General features: G+C 38.8%; 1 protein-coding gene across 1 annotated transcript in view; it reads right to left on the bottom strand.

Moving 5' to 3' along the window:
• CNGB3 (cyclic nucleotide gated channel subunit beta 3) overlaps window positions 1-16,143 on the bottom strand; it is a 143,907-nt gene that overhangs the window by 11,971 nt on the left and 115,793 nt on the right. Inside the window, exon 15 of the mRNA XM_067711698.1 lies at window positions 8,139-8,257. Within this exon, the coding sequence (XP_067567799.1) occupies window positions 8,139-8,257 (119 nt within the window). The remainder of the gene's footprint in view (window positions 1-8,138; window positions 8,258-16,143) is intronic.

Below are 16,143 nucleotides of genomic sequence, written 5' to 3'. Positions count from 1 at the left end.
GATGATCGATGAAGAATCTAGGTAAAAATTCTAAAGAAGAGGGGAAAAAAGGAATAACATGCACAGTTTATTCCTTGCCCTCTTTATTTATATCAAGTACCCAGGAGGATATATGATACTCTGGCTGGAAATTACTGTATCAAACAAACTAATATTCTAGCTTAACTATGTGTTTCTTTGGGGTCAAAATAGCTAACGATGTCATATATTAATGACCACATGAAACTGGTGAGGTAGGTTCTTACCTACACTTACTGACATGGAAATTGAGGTCCAGAATCTAGTGAAGTGACTTATTCCAGAACAAATACTTACGAGTTTCATTGCAGAAATTCAAATCCAAGACCAGAGCTGACTTCAAGTCATGGAGTCTTTTCTTTACACCCTAAACTCTAATGCTGCTAATGAAGCCATTGTTATTATTCTAATGATAGAGATTTGCACATGGATATTAGAAAAATCAAGGAGGAAGCCAGTTGGGCTGGTCGTCGTGATAAGCTCTACCAATGTCTGACAATCAGATTCTTTACTCCCTCTCTGCTATTCCAAATGGTGGTAAAGAGCCTTGATTTTCATAGAATTAGAGTCACCAGATGAAGTCAGTTTAGGAGGAGTCCTGAGAATATTTGAATACATGTTTAAACAATGGTACTGATAATGTAGTGGTTCAGAGGAATATTGTGAAACTTAGGTGAGGTTTGCTTTCTGCTCTAAGCAAAAAATGCTACACAAACAGAGACTGTATATTAAAGAAGGTAGTGAAAAATATAAACACATATTTTAACACAGGTAGTATGCACAGGATTGAGCCAGAAAAAAATGGAAATGAAAAGTTTTCTCCCTCAATATTTATCAATCTTCTTACCCCTGCTCATACTTCCAATGTATCTACTATTTCTGTCTTTTAGGAAAGGCAGGGTAGTGGGTGAAGGAATAACAGAATTATTCTGATGAAGAATAAGAATATGGAATTAAAATAGTCCAAAAAACTAAAAGTCTACCTTGGTACTCTCATTTTGAAAACTGAGTACTCAGGGAAAATAGGCAAACATTGCTTGGAGGGAACAAAGAGGTTTAAAATTATTCTTCAAAATATTTGGCCTTTTCACAATGGTATAGAGAAAATATTTGTTAAATATGCAGAATGGGTGATTTGACCAATATAGCTGGTGAAAAGTCAGAACTTAAATACTTTAAATAAAAGCCAGACTATCTAAAACATATATCACTGCCTAAATTCTGCCCAATAACTTGTTATATATGATGAAAAAAGGATATTGTACAATGAAAGAAACGCAGAAAATAAATATGATCACGTTTGTGAAAATAAATAGGCCCAGAGAAAATTAATTGATTTATCAAATATTTATTGAGGACCTATTATTTTCTAAGCACTATTTAGAGAAATGCAAATTAAAACAACTATTAAAGTGCAAAACCAACTGAGAATAATGAGGTAATATCACTGGTACTAGAGAAAAATAGCTATACATTGCATGTTGTATCTTAAATTGGTTCAATTTTTCTAGAAAATCATCTGCCCATATATTCCAAGAGTTATAGAAATGTTTCTACCTTTTGACCTAGTTATTTCATTTTGGGGAATAAACTTCAAAGAAATAAAAGAAAAGCAAAATGATCTTACAAAGATAAACGTAGCAGTCCTATTTTTTTTTTTTTTTTTTTTTTTTTTTTTGCGGTACGCCGGCCCTCACTGTTGTGGCCTCTCCCGTTGCAGAGCACAGGCTTCAGACACGCAGGCTCAGCAGCCATGGCTCACAGGCCTAGCCGTTCCGCGGCATGTGGGATCTTCCCGGACCGGGGCACGAACCTATGTCCCCTGCATCGGCAGGCGGACTCTCAATCACTGGGCCACCAGGGAAGCCTGCAGTCCTATTCTTAATAATAAAAACTGACAAAAAGGGTACGAGGCTGAATATGCATATTCATGACAAAAATGAATGTTTATTAGTACATTTGCAAAGATAGAAGATAATTATGTTAATTTATTTATAACAATGACTATTTATTAGGCACTTATGTGCGCCAGGCACTCCCCTGAGGGCTGGGGATCAAGTGCAGATCGGGTGTGGCGTCTGCTAGGGACTGTGTCTGTGTACAAAATGGAAAAATACAGCCTCTCTGGCAAATGCAGTCCTATAGGTGTAAAGTTTGGCCAGAAAAATACCCCCTTTTGCAAAGTAAAGGGCACCTGTGCATGAGGGGGAGTGTAACAGCGGGGCTCATGCTCAGGAGTGGAGTGCAGGCTGCATTCCAGTTCTCTCAGGCCCTGCCTGGACATCCTGATGCAGAGCACAACTGGCACAGCCATACATTGTAGTCCTGGTGCTTATGAGTTAGTGAGGAAGGAAGAAAGACAGTGAAGAAATAAATGCACCAGCAAGTGCGTGATTACAAAGGTAAGTGTTCTGAAAGATAGGAATGTAGTCCAACTAGAGAATATAGCAAGGAGACCTGGGTGGTCCCTATAATGGAGAAAAAGAAGTCCTGAAAGTAGGTGAGATTAGGTTAAAGGGGTGGGAAACCTATATGGGCAGAGGTAAAAACTCCCCATGGCTGCTATGGAAAACAGTATGGAGATTCGTCAAAAAATTAGAACCGCCATATGATCCAGCTATTCCACTTCTGTATGTTCATCCAAAGAACACAAAAACTAATTTTAAAGGATATATGCACTCCTATGTTCATTGCAGCTTTATTTACAATAGCCAAGATATGGAAACAGCCTAGGTATCCATCAGTGAATGAATGGATAAAGATGTAGTGTATATACACAATGCAATACTACTCAGCCATAAAAAGATGAAATCCTGCCATTTGTGACAACGTGGATGGACCTTGAGGGTTTTATGCTAAGTGAAATAAGTCAGAGAGAGAAAGACAAATACTGCATGTTTTCACTCATAGGCGGAATATAAAAAGCACAAACAAAACAAAATAAATGAACAAACCAAACCAAAACAAAACAAAAACATAGATACAGAGAACAGAGTAGTAGTTACCAGAGGGGAAGGAGGGTTGAGGGAAGGCAAAATGGGTAAAGGGGGTCAACTATACGGTGACAGATGGAAGCTAAACTTTTGGTGGTGAGCACACTGCAGTATATGCAGAAGTCAAAATGTAATGTATACATGATACATATAATATTATAAACCATTATTACCTGAATAAAACAGTCTTTAAATTCCAAAATTAGGAAAAAATAAACCAACTCTCCATGGCTGGATGGCATGTGGCACATTCAAGGAACTAAAGTCTGGATTAAGGAGAGCAAGGGGAGTGGGCTACACCCTACAGTAGAGAGGTAGGCAGGGGCTAGACTCTGCAGGATCTTGTAGGTCAGGCAAGGACTTTTAGATAAAAAAGAACATGTGAAAACATTGAGTGGTTTTAAGCAGGAGGGCAATGACATGATCATACCTGTTCGTGAAGGATCCCTCTGGCTGCTAGTGGGGCCTGGATTACAGAGGGTGTGGTGGTTGGAGTGGGAGACTTGGAGCAGCCCTGCAGTTGTCCAGTGAGAGAGGGAGGTGGTGTGGACGGAAGTGGGGTCAGTGGAGAAGGTAAGGTGCAAACAATTGGAGACACACTTTGGACGTGAAATTGATAGGTCTTTGAGGTGGACTGGCCATGTAGGGTGAGCTGAAGGAGTGTCAAGCAGACCTTTTCTTTTTCCCCAGTAAATTTCAAAAGTTAATAATGTAAAAAGGTTAGTATTATATTAGTTTCCTGAGGCTGCTGTAACAAATTACTGTAAAACCAGTGACTACCAACAACAGAAATTTATTCTATCACAGTTTTGGAGGCCAGAAGTCAAAAATCAAGTTGTTGGCAGGGCTGTGCTCCCTCCAGGGACTCTAGGAGAGAAGGCTTTCTTGCCTCTTCCAGCTTCTGGTGGCTCCAGGAGTTCCTTGGCTGTGGCTGCATAACTCCAATTTCTGCCTCGGTCTTCACACGGCCTTCCCCTCTTCTCCCTGTGTTTGTGTGTCTTCTCCTCTTCTGTCTCATGTGAGGACACTTGTCATTGGATTTAGGGCCCATCCAAAAAAATCAAGAATGAGCTCACCTTAAGATCCTTAGCTTAATTATATCTGCAAAGACTCTTTTTTTTTTCTTCTTTTTTTCTAATAAGGTCACATTCACAGGTTCCAGGAGTTCGGGCATGGATATATCTTTGTGGGAGCCAACATTCAACCTACTACAGGCATTATGTGAATATCCTTTACATACACCCTTGTACAGGCTATCAGGACTGACCTTTGTGCACACATACTGTCTGCACACATTTTTTTCTCCACATGTCATTTGAGAAGCACTGAAAGGTCTGCCTTCAGTTCTCAAATAACCTCAAGCAGTTGCTCAATCTGAAGGATTGGTCCTTGTGAAGGCTTTGTACTCCATAACATCCTGCGTATGCTCCATCATTGAATGCAACCCATACATTTTACCACCTAGTATTGGAATCTTTTTGTTTCCTTGTCTTTTGTTTATAAGGCCCTTGAGGGAAGTGATTGTTTCTTGCTCACCATTCTTGTTCACCATGCCAGGCATGGCCTTCTTTGAGGCACTTCACATTATACTGTAAGGTGTAATGAATATAATTTTCTGCTTTTTTTTTTATCAAATCACAATTAACTACTTAATTAATCAGAAATTTCTGAATAGCACCTGCAAATTATTTTGAATGGAGGCAGAATATCAATGAAAATCAACACATTGTACTGTTTTTATATAGCTGCTGGTGACATAAAGATGGAAAGTTTTAGTTCTTACATTTTAATAGCTTAGTCTGTTGAGGAGATCCATTTGAATGAACTGATTATAAATTAGTGGTAATTCCTGTAGTAAAGTCACTAATGAAATACTATGAAAGCATAGAACAAGGAGCAACTAGTTGTTTGGGGGGGGTTGGTTAGAGATGGCTTCAGAGAGATGACATCTGAATTGAAGTCTTGAAAGGTGAATAGGTATTTTCCAGGGGGAGGACATTCCAAAGGGAGATGAAACCAGTAGGGATTTCTATTGAAATCATAATAGCACTAGCAAGGATAAAAATTCAGATGCATTTCAGGAAAAGTGAGATTTTAACAGATGAAGAAGGAGGATAGGAAGTGGTTAAATACATTCGGTGAATAAGACTTGGCAATAATTGTAATTGTGAAAACAAACAGTGGAGTCAGTACTGCTACAAGGCTATCCCCCGGCAGACCCTGAGTCTCTCTATTAAAAATGGGGTGTCTGAACTCCTCAGATGTTAATTGGAAATGTGGTCTGCGTTTTCTCCATGACAGGCTGTAAATCTATATTTTAGTCAGTGCTTTGCTCTTTTGGATTAGTATATAATGTCCTTGAAAGCCCTCAGTTCTTTTCTTTCTTATTTTTTCCTAAGAAAAAAGAACCTTCATTAAAAAGCTACATGATAGTGCTGGATTTAGCTCATTTTAAAAAAGGTCACAGGTTTTTTGAGTAGTAAACACAATTACTAGATCTTTCCAGTATCTAGATGTTTGGCAGGCATGCCTCCATTGCTGGAATAAATAACTAGAGCTCCAGGGGCATATGACAGCTGTGGGCCTGTGAAGCCTGAGGGTATCTGGGAAGAGGCAGATGTATCGTATTTCTCCTCAACCACAGCCAAGAAGAGAATCAAGGCAAAAACCTCCCTTTTGCTTGAATCAGCCAGATTACTGAGCGAATTTAGAGCTTGTCTGGTCTACTGGTTTCAATTTGGCCTTAGAAACCCAGTGGGTAATAGGAGATTTATTTGAGAAGCTGCTGTCAAGAATTTAAGATTCCTTTCAATTGCAACTCAGCAGCACCTGGATTGTATTCTTAGAATATTTCCTACTGTGATGATAATATCAGCAATTAACATATTTGTATTTATAAAGCTTTATTCTTCAGGGAGTACTCAACCCTTGGGAGAGGTCAGCTAATTAATTTCTGCAATGTTTGAGATTAGACTGTTGCTTGTTTTATGACCTTGAAGATTACAGTGATTATTAAGTCACTAAAATATTAAATCATTTTTGCAAGTACTCCTAGTAAAGAAGCGATAGAAAATAGGCAAAGAACACACAGATCTGGACATTCTGAGAAGTGTTTCCACCACTGCCCCAGAGCAAGACCCTCACACAAGTGCCCACCCAGTTTTAAGCAAGGAGGAAAAATAAAAAAGAGAAGGCACATTATCAACAGAGAATTAACATGATTCAACATTCTAAGGAAACCCTAATTATGCTAATATAAAGTCATCTGAAATTATTCATATCTCTGGAACTCTGAAGATAACTTCTTAGCAGCTATGAAATCAGAGGTTGGATGAACTACCTTTCTTCTGTGGTGTGGTGGAAAGATCACTAGGCCCTGATCCATGAAGCTCGTGTTTGAATATTGTCCCTTTCACTTACTAGCTATGTTATCCTGGGCCAGATAATTGACACCTTGGAATTGCAATTTTTCCAATCATGAAATGGATATGTTAATAACTGCCTGACAGTGCACTCTTGTCTTTACCCTAAGAGACAGCATCCTAGTTCAAGACTCCATCATCTTTCACTTGAACCACCGCAACTGACTTCTAATTGATCTCTATTTCATTCTTGTTTCTTTACTGCCTCTTTTCCACATAGCTGTTAGAGTGGTCTTCTAACATCATAATTCAAATTGTATCATTCTTTTGCCTAAAATCCTCCATTGGTATCCATTGGTATTTAGAATAAAATACAAATTCCTTACCATGGCCTAAAAGGCCTGTACAGTCTTGTCTTTGAGCACCTCTTTGGCCTCATCTCGCCACAGTGTCCCTTAGTCTCTGAACTCCAGCCATACTGACCTCTATGATGTTCAACCAGATACGCTTGCTCTACCTCTAGGCCTCTGCCCTTGCTATTCCATCATATGGGAGGCTCTTCCCCCATGTCTGGATGGCTGCTCCATTTACTCTCTCAAGTCTCAGTTGGAATATTATCTGTCCAAAGAGGTATCCCTGACCATTATATGTAAAGTAGCATCCCCAGTCTCTAACAATTTTTACCTCTATAGCAGTTATCACAATGTGATTTTATCGTCTAGTTTATTTATTGTTAGCTTTCTCCCTCAAGACTGTAAGCTCTTGTTTACTGTTTTCACAGTACATTCCCAGAGTTTAGAGCAATACCTGACCGTCTAGCATGTACTAGGCACTCAAAATAAGTGTTTATTGGATGAATACATGAATATGTTTAAATACAATAATACATATGGAATGTTTAGCCCACAGAATGCTTGAATTTGCTGTCTGTAGTGTTAGACCTTTGTATCCATGGCTTGTGCATTCACATATGGGTCGTGCAATCCAGTTTATTGAGTCCTGGTGTGTGGAACCCTCAGATGAGGGACCCACAGATGCAGATGGCTGACTCTACTACGCCATTTTATTTTATTTTATTTTATTGCGGTACGCGGGCCCCTCACTGTTGTGGCCTCTCCCATTGCGGAGCACAGGCTCCGGAAGCGCAGGCTCAGCGGCCATGGCTCACGGGCCCAGCCGCTCCGCGGCATGTGGGATCCTCCCGGACCGGGGCACGAACCTGTGTCCGCTGCATCGGCAGGTGGACTCTCAACCACTGCACCACCAGGGAAGCCCTTCTCTTCTAATTATTAAGATGCAGGACAAAGCGGTCAAGTAACAAAGGAGCAAAGATTGTAAGTGGTGGTACTGGGGTTTGGACTCAGGCAATTTGGTCCCACAATGATAATCATTATCACTCACCTACTCAAAACTATTGTGTTAGCCTGGCATTCAAGTTCTCCAACAATCTGACGACTAACTCTCCCAATCTCCTCTTTCATCATTCATCCATTCATTTATTCACACATTCATTATTCAACATATATTGAGCATCTACTTTATGCTAGACACTGACCTAAGTCCTGGGCCTAAAGGGCTGAATGAGGTAGTTCTTTTGGGGAAGGGAAAGGATAAATAGAAATGTGAAAATCCTTATTTTATCAATGCTGTCAGCACAATCAAACCATTGGTGAATTTGAATGGGAACTTTACTTATTTTATGGCCCAAGACTTTTCTTTTATAACAAATGACAGACTTCAATATTACAAGGTGTCTTTTCGATACCTGATTTCTCCAAACACTGCTCCAGCTTTCAGAGTAACCAGAACTTGAGCGCCATCAGCTCCTCCAAGAACTTGGACTTCTCCTTGCTTAATGATATACATTTCCTTGCCAATTTCTCCCTATATGCCAAATGTAAAGAGGAAATGGTAGTCACTTTATTCTTGACAATTATGCCCCAAATTAAAAGATATAAACTCTTTTAGAGGAGTAAATGTAAATGAAGGAAGCAAGGAATAGAAGTGTAATAATAATTATCTTAAGACCTGAGGTAGTTATGGACATCAGTTTGACATAACATGTGAAAGGAAATTACAAGGAAAGTGATACCTTCTAGAACCTGAGCACTGTGTGCCATCACTGGACAGGCAAAGATACTTCAGTCAGCGCATTGTTTTAAGAATGGGATTGGAGAGAGGAAATAACAGATTGTAAGCATATTCACCTTAGCTTTGGTGACGGCTGCTATGCTTTGAAGAAGTTGCTTAGTTTATCCAAAGAACATGGGTTACAGTCATCTAAAGGTGAACTCTACTCTTCTGCCTATAGTACTGAGGTCTGATTTTAGTAATTGGGGCGTATGAGACCCTTAAGCTATTATTCTTGTTCCATGTTGAGAAGAAAGTGTTACTGCAGCAGGTTTATATATATCTTTATTGGAGTATAATTGCTTTACAATGTTGTGTTAGTTTCTGTTGTACAACAAAGTGAATTAGCTATAAGCATACATACATATATCCATACATATGGATACATACATATATCCCCATATCCCTTCCCTCTTGAGACTCCCTCCCATCCTTCCTATCCCAGCCCTCTAGGTCCTCACAAAGCATGGAGCTGATCTCCCTGTGCTATGCAGCAGCTTCTCACTAGCCATCCATTTTACACTTGGTAGTGTATGTATGTCAACGCTACTCTCTCACTTTGTCCCAGCTTCCCCTACCCACCCCGTGCCCTCAAGTCCATTCTCTATGTCTGTGTCTTTATCCCTGCCCTGCCACTAGGTTCATCAGTACCATTTTTTTAGATTCCATATAAGTGCATTAGCATATGGTATTTGTTTTTCTCTTTCTGACTTACTTCACTCTGTATGACAGACTCGAGGTCCATCCACCTCATTACAAATAACTCAATTTCTCTCCTTTTTTGGCCGAGTAATATTCCATTGTATATATGTGCCACAGCTTCTTTATCCAATCATCTGTCGATGGACATTTAGGTTGCTTTCATGTCCTGGCAATTGTAAATAGCACTGCAATGAACATTGTGGTACATGTATCTTTTTGAATTATGGTTTCCTCAGGGATATGCCCAGTAGTGGAATTGCTGGGTCATATGGTAATTCTATTTTTAGTTTTTTAAGGAACCTCCATACTGTTCTCCATAGTGGCTGTATCAATTTACATTCCCACCAACAGTGCAGGAGTGTTCCCTTTTCTCTGCACCCTCTCCAGCATTTACTGTTTGTAGATTTTTTGATGGTGGCCATTCTGACGGGTGTGAAGTGATACCTCATTGTAGTTTTGATTTGCATTTCTCTACTAATTAGTGCTGTTGAGCATTCTTTCATGTGTTTGTTGGCAATCTGTATGTCTTCTTTCGATAAATGTCTGTTTAGGTCTTCTGCCCATTTTTGGATTGGGTTGTTTGTTTTTTTGATATTGAACAGCATGAGCTGCTTTTGTATTTTGGAGATTAATCCTTTGTCTGTTGCTTCGCTTGCAAATATTTCCTCCCATTCTGAGGGTTGTCTTTTCATCTTATTTATGGTTTCCTTTGCTGTGCAAAAGCTTTTCAGTTTCATTAGGTCCTATTTGTTTATTTTTGTTTTTATTTCCCTAACTCTAGGAAGTGGGTCAAAAAGGATCTTGCTGTGATTTATGTCATAGAGTGTTCTGCCTATGTTTTCCTCGAAGAGTTTTATAGTGTCTGGCCTTACATTTAGGTCTTTAATCCATTTTGAGTTTATTTTTGTGTATGGTGTTAGGAAGTGTTCTAATTTCATTCTTTTACCTGTAACTGTCCAGTTTTCCCAGCTCCACTTGTTGAAGAGGCTGTCTTTTCTCCATTGTATATTCTTGCCTCTTTTGTCAAAGGTAAGGTGATCTTAAGTGTGTGGGTTTACCTATGGGCTCTCTATCCTGTTCCATTGATCTATATTTCTGTTTTTATGCCAGTACCATACTGTCCTGATTACTGTAGCTTTGTAGTATAGTCTGAAGCCTGATTCCTCTAGCTCCGTTTTTCTTTCTCAAATTGCTTTGGCTATTTGGGGTCTTTTGTGTTTCCATACAAATTGTAAAATTTTTTGTTCTAGTTCTATGAAAAATGCCATTGGCAATTTGATAGGGGTTGCATTGCATCTGTAGATTGCTTTGGGTAGTAGAGTCATTTTCACAATGTTGATTCTTCCTACCCAAGAACATGGTATATCTTTCCGTCTGTTTGTATCATCTTTGATTTCTTTCATCAGTGTCTTATAGTTTTCTGCATACAGGTCTTTTGCCTCCTTAGGTAGGTTTATTCCTAGGTATTTTATTCTTTTCTTTGCAATGGAAAATGGGAGTGTTTCCTTGATTTCCCTTTCTGATTTTTCATTTTTAGTGTATAGGAATGCAAGAGATTTCTGTGCATTAATTTTGTATCCTGCTGCTTTACCATATTCATTGATGAGCTCTAGTAGTTTTCTGGTAGCATCTTTAGGCTTCTCTATGTATAGTATCATGTTATCTGCAAACAGTGACAGTTTTACTTCTTCTTTTCCAATTTAGATTCCTTTTATTTCTTTTTCTTCTCTGATTGCCGTGGCTAAGACTTCCAAAACTATGTTGAATAATAGTGGTGAGAGTGGGCACCCTTGTCTTGTTCCTGATTGTAGAGGAAATGCTTCCAGTTTTTCACCATTGAGAATGATGCTGGCTGTGTGTTTGTCATATATGGCTTTTATTATGTTGAGGTAGGTTCCCTCTATGCCCACTTTCTGGAGAGTTTTTATCATAACTGGGTATTGAATTTTGTCAAAAGCTTTTTCTGCAGCTATTGAGATTATCATATGGTTTTTATCCTTCAGTTTGTTAATATGGTGTATTGCACTGATTGATTTGCATATATTGAAGATAAACCCCACTTGATCATGGTGTATGATCCTTTTAATGTGCTGTTGGATTCTGTTTGCTAGTATTTTGTTGAGGATTATTGCATCTATGTTCATCAGTGATATTGGCCTGTAATTTTCTTTTTTTGTGACATCTTTTTCTGGTTTTGGCATCAGGGTGATGCCTCATAGAATGAGTTTGGGAGTGTTCCTCCCTTCAGCAGGTTCTTTTTTTTTTTTTTTTTTTTTGCGGTACACGGGCCTATCACTGTTGTGGCCTCTCCCGTCGCGGAGCAACAGGCTCTGGACGCGCAGGCCCAGCGGCCATGGCTCACGCGCACAGCCGCTCCGCGGCTAGTGGGATCCTCCCAGACTGGGGCACAAACCCACGTCCCCTACATCGGCAGGTGGACTCCCAACCACCGTGCCACCAGGGAAGCCCCAGCAGGTTCTTTTATTCAGTTCTTGTTTATCTCTGGGGACTCTGGAGCCAGGGCAATGACATTTGTTCAATGCCTTGAGAACTAAACTCCTGGAACGTTCTCATAGACACTGGTTAATGTTATTCTGTATGCCTCAGGCAGTGTGGCAGGATGTACCAGGCTGTCAACACTGTTTAATGTAAACACAAAGATTTATGGTGTGTGATTTGTATCTAGTTTGGAGTCTGAACAATGACTGGTCATGTAGCTATGTGACCAGCCCCATTTAAAAACTCTGGACTCCAAGACTTAGACGAGCTTTCCTAGGCAGAGATATTTTTCTCTTGTCTCTATGGTCCACAGTAGGAGATAAAAATGCATTCATGTGAGCCTCTCAGAAATAGGATCTAGGAAATCTGCACCTGATTTCTCTAGTCTTTGCCTATGCATATCTTTTTCTTGCTGTCCCTGCATTGTATACTCTGCCTTAATAAATCTTAAGTGATAAATATAACTTTATGTTGAGTCATGCAAATTACTAAACTAGTGGGTGGTTGTGGGACCCTTGGAACACATCTCACTCCAGGATCCAAAAAACATAACTATGTTTTACAAGAGATCTAAATGGCACTTGGGTGAAGAAAAGCTTTTAAACTTTAAATAAGCCAGTTCTCATAATACTAGGCAAACTATTTGGATAACAGTACCTATATATGTCTTAGTGAGTTGAGTCTTGATCACCCTGAGCTATTAAAAATAGCATAAATACAATAAATTCTCTTATATTTGGTTCAGGAGGGGGCTGGATTATTTGAGTTCATAAAACATTCTTGTCAACCATATTTTCAAAGGAGTAGAATACACTAAAATTAATTTAGGATTAAACAATGTTGATTATAGTTTATGCTCTGCAATGGCTGAGACAATGTCTACTTTGTTCCACTGCTGAGCATAGGAATTATGACATAGGCACTCATTTATGAATAATTTATAATTCAGCTATTCTCTGGGAAGTTTTGAAATTCTTTAATACCAAGGGTTATTCTCCTGAACATTACTTATTGTCATATTATAATTGTTAGGTTAAGTTTAAAGTTTTCAGACTCTACCTCTTAGTTAACATCTGTGACACTGAAATTCTCATTTTATCTCCCCATGACTTTTATGAGGAAGCTAGAGTAGGTATTATTATTTCCATTTTACAGAAAGAAAATAAAGGCACAGATTGGCTTACTGGCTAATATTTGGCTGAGTAACCGTTGCTCCATGATAGTAAATAGAAGCAAAAGGAAGCCTAGAATGCACATCTCCTAACTAAGCAATGCAAAAAGTATACTTAAATTTTGCATTGTGTATTTATACCTTCTATAAATAGATATATTTATTCCCAAATGTAGATTTAAGTAGAAATTCCAATACAGATAGATCTAATTATAGTTATTTCCACATTATCAGTGCTAATAATACATCTTGCATTTGCAAAGTACTTTTAAAATCATAATATCAGATTTTACATTGCTCCTTATTTTAACGCCTGTGTTTGTTTTATCAGAACATGCTACTTTGAGGCTTCCCTGGTGGTGCAGTGTTTAAGAATCAGCCTGCCAATCCAGGGGACGCGGGTTCGATCCCTGATCTGGGAAGATCCCGCATGCCGCGGAGCAACTAAGCTCGTGCGCCACAACTATTGAACCTGCGCTCTAGAGGCCGCAAGCCACAACTACTGAGCCCACATACCACGACTACTGAAGCCCACGCACCTAAATCCTGTGCTCCACAACAACAGAGCCCACTGCAATGAGAAGCCCGCGCACAGCAGAGTAGACCCTGCTCACTGCAACTAGAGAAAGCCCACGCACAGAAGCGAAGACCCAACACAGCCAAAAATAAAATAAATAAAATAAATAAATTAAAAAAATAAAGGAACATGCTACTTTATAGCTGCAAGGTATTTTCATAGATATTAACTCACTTATTTCTTGCAAAAATCCCAGTGAGGTCAAATAGGAAAGATATCATTATTCTTATTTAAAAATTGGTAGTAGAGACTTGAAAAGTTAAGTGTCTTGGGCAAACGTACGAGGCTGGCAGATGATAGCATTAGAACTAGCAACACCTATGTCACCTGATTATATTATATGTACAGATCATATCTAATGAATCCAATATCAAGACTGATCTCTTTAAAACCAACACAATATCTATGAATTATTTTAAAAATGAGCGAAAGTGTCTAAAAATTAGCTTTTCAAGAGATACTCCAAGAAGTAATGATTAGGACAGGGTCATATTCCTTAATTCTCTGCATGAAGTAATTCTCAAGGAACTGGAATGATTTTTCAAAGGCAGATATTACAAATGACTGGAGGTAGAAGTACATAATGGGTACTTAAATATAGTTCAGCACTTTTAATTATTTTTTAATGGTCATTTCAATAATTTTCCAAGGAGATCTGGCATAATCAACGAACCAAAACTTCCACTATTTCTTGCATATTTCTAGGCTAATTTAAAACTTTCCTGCAAGTTTAATTGGCATTCAAATGAAGTAGACATTCCTTAGAGAGCAACGTCTGACAGCATGTGCAAAATAAGATCAAACCAAGCTCTTCTGGTCGGTTTATGTACTAATTTGGAGAAAGTGTAGAAATGCAAGCGCTTCATGTAACCCTTAGTGAGAGAGCACTTCAAATTTTCGGGGTTCCTGTGTAGAAGGCTATTTCCAAGGCTGACGGGCATTATGATGCTCAAATTAATTCTTGCAAATTAATCCTGGGAAAATTCCTAAGTACTCTTTGAAGCAGTCCAAACTACCCACTTGGTAAGTTTAGGAGCCATCCTGAGGATTAGATAGGTCAGCAAACTCAGTCCTGAGCCCTGCCATTTCTTCAATTATTTAAACAACTGCTAATGGAACATGTTTTCTTTCGTTTTTTTTTTTTTTTCTTCTTCCATTTTCCTACAATGATTTGGGGAAATGATAAAAAACAAAGCTGAACTTGGCTGTATAAAATCTGGACAAGAAACAACTTTTCACCTCTGTCTATGTCTACTCTTAATTAAATCCCTTCTTAAAAACAGAAACAAAGAAATGTGGCTTGGAGTCTCATGTCTTTTCATTTCTGCTCTTCCCCCTGCTTATTTTTTCCTTCCTTCATTTGTGTTCACTGATCTGTTTTTATTATTGAGTGATGGATGCGATGTGAGGAAGAAATTAGAAATGAGAACGCTGCATCTACTCTGCATTTCACACTTTGTTAAACAAATTTTCACTGATTGTGGGCCCAGATGCTAAAGTTTCTATGAGTTATCTCAATTTTCAGTCCCTGCTGCTATTGGAACAAATTGAAAGGCCATTTTGATGCATTAAGGTCATGTCATCCTAAATGCATCACTGCCCGAAAGGGGTCCTTAAACTGAGCTGTGGTTTGTATTTCCCATTTTAATGAAAATGATTTTATATCATCAGTATGCCCACATTTAATCTGGACTAATTTGCGTGGGATTCTAGATTCCTGGTTTCATTAATATCACAATCTCTATTTTTCCTCTTTACCTCTGACAGCTCCTACTCAGTTGCCCTCTGTGATTCTTCTTCATTGACCTCTTCCATAAATACTGGTATTCTTCAAAGTTACAGCCTTGGTCTTCTTTATTTACCTTTTCTTGAGCTTCTTATGATATCAGTTTCCATCATATGCCAGTTTCCAAAGATTTACCTCCAGTTCTGTCCTCTCTCACGGGCTAGACTGATTTCCACCTGTGCACTAGGTATCTCTACCTGGATGCCTTAAAGTACCTTCACTCTATTTGACTTTGTCTTTCACCATTATCCTAGTTGATCATTTGCTTCCATTCCTTAAACAAGTCAAGTTCTGTCCTGCCTCATGGTCCCAAGTCTTCATCTAAAATAGTGTCCTCTCCAGTTTTTTTTTTTTTTTTTAAACTAGAGAACTATTTCTCTTCAGATTTTCACAAAGTTCATGCCTGACAGCTTGACAATCTCTCCCTGTCTGAGTCCCCCAATCTAAAGTAAGTGCCTTTGCCACCACGCACTCTCCTGGCAAATTGTTTTTGCTGCATAGAAACTTAGCACATTTTGGAGTTACACAGTAATTTTATTTGTTTATTGTTTGTTTCTTCCACCAGGCCAGTGATACTCAACTTTGGCTCAATTTATAATCATCTGGGAGCTTTAAAAATATTGATATGTGGTCTCCACCCAGACCAATTAAGTTACTGGAGATGGAGCCCAGATTTCTAAATTCAGGTGATTCTGATGTACACTGTGAATTGAATACCCTGGCACTAGACTGTAAGCCCTTGAAGGACAAGAACCACCTTTTTATGCTCACTGCTGAATATATCCAGTACCCAGCACAGTGCCTGGCCCATAGTATTTCAAAATTATTTATTGAGTTTCACTGAATAAATGATACTAAAATTTTCTAGCTTTTGACTTATTGTAGTTCCATACACTCCCTCCGAA

Source organism: Pseudorca crassidens, chromosome 17, assembly GCF_039906515.1.
Source record: "Pseudorca crassidens isolate mPseCra1 chromosome 17, mPseCra1.hap1, whole genome shotgun sequence".
Lineage (NCBI taxonomy): Eukaryota > Metazoa > Chordata > Mammalia > Artiodactyla > Delphinidae > Pseudorca > Pseudorca crassidens.
Note: the sequence above shows the minus strand (reverse complement) of the source record. Positions and strands in the feature narration are given on the sequence as shown.